The 9,652-nt window shown below is 32.2% G+C and overlaps 1 protein-coding gene across 1 annotated transcript in view; it reads right to left on the bottom strand.

Moving 5' to 3' along the window:
- CEP126 (centrosomal protein 126) overlaps positions 1-9,652 on the bottom strand; it is a 111,379-nt gene that overhangs the window by 34,030 nt on the left and 67,697 nt on the right. Inside the window, 2 exon segments of the mRNA XM_007448563.1 lie at positions 3,980-4,340; positions 4,342-6,141. Of these exon segments, the coding sequence (XP_007448625.1) occupies positions 3,980-4,340; positions 4,342-6,141 (2,161 nt within the window).

The raw sequence follows: 9,652 nt of genomic DNA, 5'->3' as shown, positions 1-9,652 counted from the left end.
CCCAAAAAAAAAAAAAAAAAAAAAAAAAAAAAAAGACAAATATTTTCTCCCTGCTATGCAGTATCACCTTTGCCAAAAATCAAGTATGTGGGTCTGTTTCTAGACTCCATTCTATTCCATTGGTGTAAATATCCTGGTGCAAAAAGCATATTGTAGTCAGAGAGAAGGATGTAAATTAAATTATTGATTTTAGAAATAAGTTATTGATGTTGACCTGGTCCAGAGTATGACAAAGGGAATGGGTACTTGAGGCAGAATGGTAGAGAAATTCATTAGAGGTGAGAAAGGATTGAGAGAGATCAGGGCATTGGATTGTTCATTCACATCCATACTGAATCATCAGTATATTGGCAAAGACTTTTCCAATAAAGAAAGACTGTGAACCAGATGCCAAAGTCCTCTTTCAGGGGAAAAACTACTTGAGAGATCAGGAGTTGGCATAGTTGAATAACTTGGGTCTCATGGAAATAGAGTTTTTACTGAGAGTTTTGCTGGAGAGTTCTGGATATGCTAATGGAGAGCAAGATGCCCTCCACAATTGTCAATTCTGGGTACACTGAGTGTGAGAATAAAAGTGACCTGGCAAATAGGAGAGTAGAAAAAAAAAATGAATAGATGCTCACTGAACTATAATCCAGTATTAGCAAAGGGTTCATTTGAAATGTTTAATATTTAAATAGTTTTGAAAAAAAAAAGCTTAAATGACTGAACATACAAAGATGTTCAGTAATGTAATACTGAACAGATGTAATCCTGTTAGTATTAGATTTTCCAAGTATAATTACAGTATTAAGAAGTATAGACATATACAACAAAACAGAGTGGTACTGGCACAAAAACAGACACATAGAACAATGGGACAGAATAGAGAGCCCAGAAATAAACCCATTTACTTATGGTCTATTAACCTACTTCAAAGGAGGCAAGAATGTACAATGGAGAAAAGACAGTCTCTTCCATAAGTGGCACTGGGAAAACTGGACTGCTACATGTTAAAGAATGAAATTAGAACATTCTCTAATACCATATACAAAAATAAAATCAAAATGGATTAAAGACCTAAATGTAAGATTGAAAACCAAAATGGATTAAAGACCTAAATGTAAGACTGGAAACTCCTAGAAGAAAACATAGGCATAACACTCTTTGACAGAAATCTTTGCAATATTTTTTTGGCTTTGTCTCCTAAAGCAAAGGAAATAAGAGCAAAAATAAACAAATGGAATCTAATTAAACTTAAAAGCTTTTGCACAGCAAAGGAAACCATCAACAAAATGAAAAGACAACCTCATGAATGGGAGAAAATACTTGTAAATGATATGATGAATAAGGGATTATTATATAAAATATATAAATAGCTCATACAACTCAACAGCAAAAATCCCAATCAAAAAAAAAAAAAAAAAAAAAAAAAACCAAGCAGAAGACCTGCACAGATATTTTTCCAAAGAAGACATATGGATGGCCAACAGGCATATGAAAAGATGCTCGACATCACTTTAGAATTCGTAGAGAAATGCACATCAAACCACAATGAAGTATGACCTCACACTTGTCAGAATGGCTATCACCAAAAAGTCTACAAATAACAAATGTTGGAGAGGATGTGGAGAAAAGGGAACCCTGATACACTGTTGGTGGGAATGTAAATTGGTGCAGTCACTATGGAAAACAGCATGAAGGTTCCTCAAAAAACTAAAAATAGAACTACTTTCACTCCTCGATATATATCTGATGAAAGCGAAGACACTAATTTGAAAAGCTACTTGCACCTCAATGTTCATAGCAGCATTATTTACAATAGCCAGGATATGGAAGCAATGCATAATGGAATATTACTCAGCCACAAAAAAGAATGAGATTCTGTCATTTGCAATAACATGAATGGACCTAGAGAGTATTATACTTAGTGAAATAAGCCAGACAGAGAAAGTCAAATACTCTATGTTATCATTTATATGCGGAATCTAAAAATTAAAACAAATGAATCTATATAACAAAACAGACTCACAGATGTAGAGAACAAACTAGTGGTTTGAGGGAAGAGGGAATGGGGGAGAGGCAAGACAGGGGTATGGAATTAAGAGATACAAACTACTATGTATAAAATAGAAAAGCAACAAGGATATATTGTACAGCACAGGAAAATATAGCCATCATGTTCAATGACTTTAAAGTATAATCTATAAAAATATTGAATCACTATGATGTACACCTGAAACTAATATATTGTAAATCTACTATACTTCAATAAAAGCAAAACAATGAACAACAAAAAAATAAGTATAGACATATATAACAATTTCAATATTTCTATCTCTTTAAAAACATGGCAAAACATGTTAAAATTCATTACATTTTCCAGTGTTCCTCATACAAAGACCCCTAAGAACTATTACCTACTTTGGTTAAATGTTAGAAAAATATTGGTGTTTTAGATTTTATATATCTTTTATCAGAGAAGGCGATCATAATTTTCATATGTTACCCTTTTATGCTTGAGCTATTGGGAAACTATATTTCCTAATATTTTTCCTGATCAGCTCAGACTCTGATATATGTTCACTTAATAATTATATTTATTACATAGTTTTAGTAGAAAAACTATGGGACTTGGAGCCATAGATATTTGAATGAAAGTACTGTTTTCACTATTTCCTAGCTCATGACCTTGGGCAATTCTATTTCCTTCTTTGCAAAATGAGGTTTTAAAAAATACTTATTTGTCAGGGTTGCTGTGAGGTTTAAATGAGACAATAATTGTAAAGCACTTAGCACTATAACTGGCACAGAGTAGGAATTCAAAACAGGCAACCATCATAATTTATTTACCATAATTTCCTTTAAAATATCAAATCTACATGATGCTTTCATTTTCTGGAAGGAGTGTGAAAACTGAAGTTACATTGTGAAGTGGCTGGATAAAAAGAAAATGAAACCTTTTAGTGAGAGAAATAACAGTTAAAAATCTAGGTTTAGATTAAGGTCTTTGCATTTAGCTTCCCATCTGCTAATCTGGCTTGTGTCCATTCAATTCAAGAAAAGACTGGGTGCCTACTAAGTGCCAGGCACTGTTAAAACCTGGGGATAAGGTGAAGAATTACAAAAATAGTCCCTTGTCCTGAAAATCTCATGGTCTAATTGAAGAAGGCTTTAAATTTAAACTAACTACCTCATTATATGCTCTTTATATTTATTCATACCTTTGGGAGAAGAAAAGAGTTGCTTTTCTGATGTTTCCCAAGTCTTATCTATTTCTGAATAGGCAATTGATTTCTACTGGTAGGAAAATTTATGGGCCTATAGTCCATTCCCTTAGAGGAAAGTAGCTTCATGAGGTGTCAACCAGCTACTAAGGGCAAAGGCATAATATAGAGAATTAATTTTCAAAAATGTTTAAAGGAATGCTATCATTTTTTCTCCATATGAAACCCTACATACATAACAGATAAAAGTAAAGTTGCCACTCTTTTCAAAGAGAATGAGAGGGGTAGGCACACCTATTATAAGCTTATAACAATTAAATTTAACAAACATTTTAAAGAAGAATAAAGAAAAGTATTATAATCACATTTATTCACCTATTTAGAATAATTTAAACAACATTTTTCACTGTGCTTACTTTGACAGAAATTTTGACTGTAATATTGGGGTAATAACAGAATGATATGGGACAAGAATAAAACCTCATTCTTTGTCTTCCCTCTTTTAAACTAACATGAAAAGTCATGGAAAAAATGGAGGTTGGCAAAAGTTTCTAGTTTTAGTTGAGCAAAGGTTGGGTCATTCACTTAAAAGCAATAGCTACTATATAGACAAGGGTACAATATTAAGGGTGATAAGTTATTTCTATAAAGCTGTTATTATTTAATATTAATATCTTATAAGGTACATATTGCCATATCTCAAGAAGAGAAAGTTCACATGAATTTAAAAATTTGTACTTTTTACTTATAAAAATATATAAGTTTATTCTTACCAGCGGCCTTTTCATTTTGACCCAGAATATTATGCTGTATTTTCCACAAGGGAACAAATTCTTCTTTAGTAGTTTTAAGAGTCACAGAGGAATGACTTTCTTCATATGTTGGACATCTTTGGGTGTAATATAATGTCCCATCTTGCTGGGCAACCATTTGATTGCCATTTGAATTATTTATTTTTGCTGAAGTTTGGCACTCAGAAGAGCAATATGGTAGAGATGGCATTGCAGTGATTAAGTCAGGACAAACATGTGAGAGTGGAAGACTACTTTCTTGATTCCACTGATTTAACTTGTGTTCTGTTGGAAGCACATGTTTTGAATTAACATAGTCACATGTACTGATGTTTTGAGAATTTTTCAGGCATTACAGATTGATACTGAGATACTTGTATATTTTTACAACTTCTAATATTTAATTGAGATTTAGGAGGAGGATGAGGTACAATTAATTTACCCTGAGCTTGTAAAAATGTGTTGGCTTTGCTCACAGACTGTGGTCGAATAACAGCTCCTTTTCTGTTCGTATATATAAAGCCTGATTGGACTTTAGCAGATCTTGTTCTTCTAATTACTTTTCCTCCACCCTTTTGTGGATTAGTTTTCTGAGTTTTAGAACCACCACTATTTACAGGGGATTTACTTTCCTCTTCTTTTGAGTCTGGCCAGGCTTGTTTAGCAATGTTATAACCTGAAGGTATAAAGCAGTTCAAAGGCACATTGTCTATTCCAGATCCTCCTAAAGCAGTGACATTTTCAGAGATAAAATCATCCTTGGGCTTTTTCTTATCAGCAGAATTCACAGAAGAAGCAGGAATAATACTAGTTATGTTGTTGGCAGCAACACTTTTAGTTTGAATGTGGAATTGTTGAGACCACTGTTGAGTTATTCCTATTCTATTTTTCAGTGAATGATAATCTTCAACATTTTTTTCTGTACCTTCAGTTTCATCAATCCATCTCAGTTTTTTAATAATCTTTGGAATTTCTTCACTTTTCCCTTTTTCTTTTGTTAATTCAATACTATCTCTGATATCTGCTGCTTTTTGATTTCCTAACTTAAAGCCTTGATTTGTAACCAGTGCCTTAAAATAATCATGTTCATATTTAGATTCTTTCTTTAAAATACTTTTAAGAAACCTCACACCATTTCTCTCATGAATATTGCATTTCATTTTCTTGTGCTGACCAACTAAGTCACAATTAGAAATTATACTATACAATGATGTTGATGCTTCAGCTATTTTCTGTTTTTTATCTTTTGAGTCAGAGTTGTAAGGTATACAGCCAGCTTGAAAATTATCTGAAAATAAAGACAACTCTTCCTCATTACAGTTAGAATATCTTATCTTTTCATCTTTAATGTCTTTCATTTCCCCTAACTTATCAGAACACTTCACTGTGTCAGTTTCTTTTATATGTATACTTTTTTTGGGTAAAGGCCTAGCTGATTGTGTATTCAATGGCAAAACTAAAGGTTTTGCCACAGGTACAAATGAAGTGGGAACTGAAGTAGTTCTATTTTCTTGAGTCAATTCAGAATATTTCTCTTGGTCTGAAATTGTTGCCATTTCCTGGGTTGGAGAATCTGGATTGGCCTGGGCTTTGCTGAATTTAAATGTTGGGCTCTCAGTAACTAATGGTCTCTCCCTTTTGAATGATCCAGAAGTGGTGTCAGTTGTCCTCATAGCACTAGTTTCAGAGGTCTTTTTGCTTTTTTTATCTTTTACAAATATGGGTGGACTATATACAAAGGCTACTGAATTGTTAGCAGTATTTGTGGCTCTTTCCACAGTTCTACTCAGAGCAGATGAATTTTGTTCTTCACTATTAAGACATTTACATGAAGGTAGAACATTAGGTTTACTTAAAATAGCTGAGAAAGGTGTGACAGTCTGAGTGTTTGGATCATCTAAATTTATAAGCCAATTATTTATATATTGAGTTTTAGAGAATGACAGCTTATCTTCATCAAAGCAGGTTAGATTAGTTGATTGTAGATTTGCGGATTTGAGGGAAATAGAATTCTGCTGCTGGATTGATGTAGAAGGCTCCTTATTAAGTGTTAAATATATTTCTTCACATTCCCTAGCCTCAAGACTGTCTATACTTGAGAGGGTTTCAGAATCTGTTATCTGATTAACTTCATCACAAAATTTCTGAAAGAAAAAAAAGAACATTGTTTTATAGCTTAGAAAATTTTAAGTGCCAAAATTAATGATTCAACACACCATTGTTACTGAGCCCAATTCTATTTGGCATATAAAATAGAGTAGTATAACTACAAACTGTATAGGTATATAAATAATCTATATCCCTGGAGTAGTCCTCAGAGTGAAAAAGAGGGAGCCAACAAAGACTTACAATAAAGTGTGTGTGCCTTAATTTCTTCACCTTAAAGTATTGATAATTACTTAATTATCTTAGCCATAGTTATAGCTTAAAAAATAATTTTGCTATTGCTATTCCATTCAGAGAATGGAATTTCTTGAAGATTTCATAATGGCATGTGAAATTCTGAAAAATAGTTATTTACAAATGGTATTTTTTTCCTGAAACCTTCACTGGACTTGAACGAGGCTCCTAAAAGCCCTATGACTCTAATATGAGCTTCCTATTGGTAAGGCTACATTTTTTATAAAAGTTAATCTCATGGTCTGTATAATAGAGTTCTCAACTCTGGCTGCATATTAGAACCACATAAGAAGCTTTGTAAAAACATGCCAGGTCCTGCTGATTGAGTACTTGGATGGGGTCCAGGTACTGGTGGTATTATTATTATTTTTAAATTCCCCAGGTAACTCTAATGTGGATTTAGGATTGATTTTAATGACTCTTTTTTGGAGATTTAGCACAGTAATAATTTCTATGAATTCCTTACGTGTTCTCATCGCTACTTCAATGAAATTTCATGGAAATTATCAGTTTTTAATAAAATTTCATGATCACTTCAAAGTATAGTCAATGTTTAAAACTATTTCTAATTTCTCACATATATAACATATGTTTAGAATGCATTAATCTGTATCACATATGTAGAAATAAATTCAAGAAGACTTAAAATTGTTAATCTAGTCAAGAAGTTAACTGGACTCAAAGAAAATTAGTTCCCTTAAAATTTTAGAAAATTTAAATATTTTGGTATTAAACAAAAATTTATTATTTTTCTAGCCCCCCAAATAAACTGAGAAACCAATGAAATCAGTTACAGATAAAATATTTTAGTTTGTATAGTTCATGCTTATTGATATACTATTGTGAAATGTTTTGAAAATGATTCATAAGAGTTTGTTATTACTAGCATTTACTCCCTGCCTGTCACATCCTTCAGTACTGTGATATCTTTTTAAAGAGATGGTCACTCTACCTAACTAGAACAAATCAAAGCACAGCTTCTTCAGTGCCTGTTTTTGGAATTGAGTTATATTAATTGATAATGAGGCTCCTAAAACCTCTATGACTCTAATATGAATTTCTTTGAGATTGCATCTAATGAGGTATAGAAATCTGGGTTAGAAGGTCCTTCTAGCTGTAAGTGTGATGTTCATGGCTTTGAGATTTATCTTCGCATAGGTCTGTGATGGCTTCATTTCCCAAAGCACCTCAGAAGAAATTCAGCAACTTCTGATTTCACTAAATTATACTATTTTTTCCCTCAGAAATTTTCTTATACTAAAAAATGAAACATTATGATCAGCTTCAAGTTTTGCTTGTAAGTTACTGATATAAACTGTACTAGACTTAACATGCCTTGTGTTTTAGTTTTTAAATCAACTTTATTGAGATATACTTATCTACAATAAAATGCAGTCATTTAAAATGTATAGTTTGATAGGTTTTGAAAAATTATTTACCCATAACCATCATACTGAAATATTTTAGAACCTTTCCATCTGTTGAAATTTCTCTCATGCTTCTTTGTAGTCAATACTTACCCATTAACAACCACTAATCTGTTTTCTGTCACTATAGATCTGAGTTTTCATCTGTTATCATTTTCAGTCTGCCTGAAAAATTTCTGGGAGCATTTCTTATAGTGCAGATACTGGTGTAATATAGTGGTGTTCAGCTGATGTTTGTTTGAAATGCCTATTTTGCCTTCATTTTAGAAGGACATTTTAGTTAGATATAGATTATAAGTTGCTCGTATTTTTTTTTCTCAGAACTTTAAAAATATTGTTTCACTGCCTTCTGGCTTGAAATTAGTATGGTCCATCTTATCTTTGTTCACCTGCACGTAATACATCTTTTCCCCTCTCTAGCTTAATCTAATTTTCATGTGCTTTTATGAGGGGTGTGTGTGCACATGCACATGGGTGCACACTTATCCTTCTTGGAGTTTGTTGAGCTTCTTTGATTTGTGGATTCATAGTTTCATCAAGCTTGAAACATTTTCAGCCACTGTTTTGTTTAAAGATTCCCTCTACCCTTTGTGAGATTTAAATTAAATGTATGTTAGATTTAGATATTGTTCCTCAGGTCACTAACATTTTGTTGTACATTTTTTCCGTCTTTTTTCTCCCAGTGCTTCAGTTTGGATGATTTTGGTCCACTGATCTTTTTGTCTGTAATCCCTGCTCTGTTAAGTCCATCCAGTGTAATTTTAATCTCAGATAATACGTTTTCAGATTTAGAAGTTCTATTTGGTTCTTCCAAAAATTTCATTTTCATTATGTTCATTTTTCTTTAATTCCTTGAAAATATTTAAAAAGTTATTTTAAATTCTTGCCTAATAATTCTGTTATTTCTGTCATTTATGTGTCTGGTTATATTGGCTAATTTTTCTCCTGGTTATGGGCCATATAGATTTCTGCTTTTTCATATGTCTAGTAAGTTCTGATTGAGTGTTGGACGTTGTGAACATTATGCTGAATGTTTAGATTTCAATCTTCTTTAGAAAGGGTTGGGTTTTTTTTTTGACAGGTAGTTGGAATACCTGTGGAATTTTTTTAGGCTTTTCCAGAGGACATGTACAGGTCAAAAGCTTATGTGATCATAGGGCTTACCTCATTTGTTTCCCTTATTTTTCGTGATCATATGTTATACTACCTGTTCTATACTGTCTAAAAATAATTGTTTCATATTATTTATTCAGAATTATAGTTGTTTATGGCAGGAAGGCACTTCATCATAGCCAGAAGTAGTCTCCTGCTTCGCTTTTCTAGTCTTGCCACAATTGCTCAGTTATTGGATAAATTAGGCCAAGGTTATGAATTCAATCTTTATATCAGCCTACTAAGAATCTCATAACTGTGTGTAATTACTCATAAAAAATAAAGTGCATGAATATTTCAGGAAATGTAGTATGAACTTCATGCTCATTTGTGGGAAAAACCAAAGTAAATACCATATTAGAGTCAGAATAGAGATACCATTTCTAGCTAATTGTGCCATATTTTCATTAAGAACCTTATGTCCATATGTATTATAATTTTCAAGTTGCTTTTTATAATCCAGTCTTTAAAAATGTTACTTATATTACATTATACTTTCAAATAGCTTTCATGTTTTTCAGAAAATAGCATCCATAAAGCATATTTTTCTAAATATGAGAGATGGAAAAATAAGAATAAAAGCAGAGAGAAAAATGGAGTAAAAGGTTAAAAAATATTAAAAACTTATTTCATTAGTATCTGTGATGAATTTGTGCTGATTCATCCAAACATACCC

The sequence above is a fragment of the Lipotes vexillifer genome, unplaced genomic scaffold (genome assembly GCF_000442215.2).
Source record: "Lipotes vexillifer unplaced genomic scaffold, Lipotes_vexillifer_v1.1 scaffold593, whole genome shotgun sequence".
In the NCBI taxonomy this organism is placed as follows: domain Eukaryota; kingdom Metazoa; phylum Chordata; class Mammalia; order Artiodactyla; family Lipotidae; genus Lipotes; species Lipotes vexillifer.
Note: the sequence above shows the minus strand (reverse complement) of the source record. Positions and strands in the feature narration are given on the sequence as shown.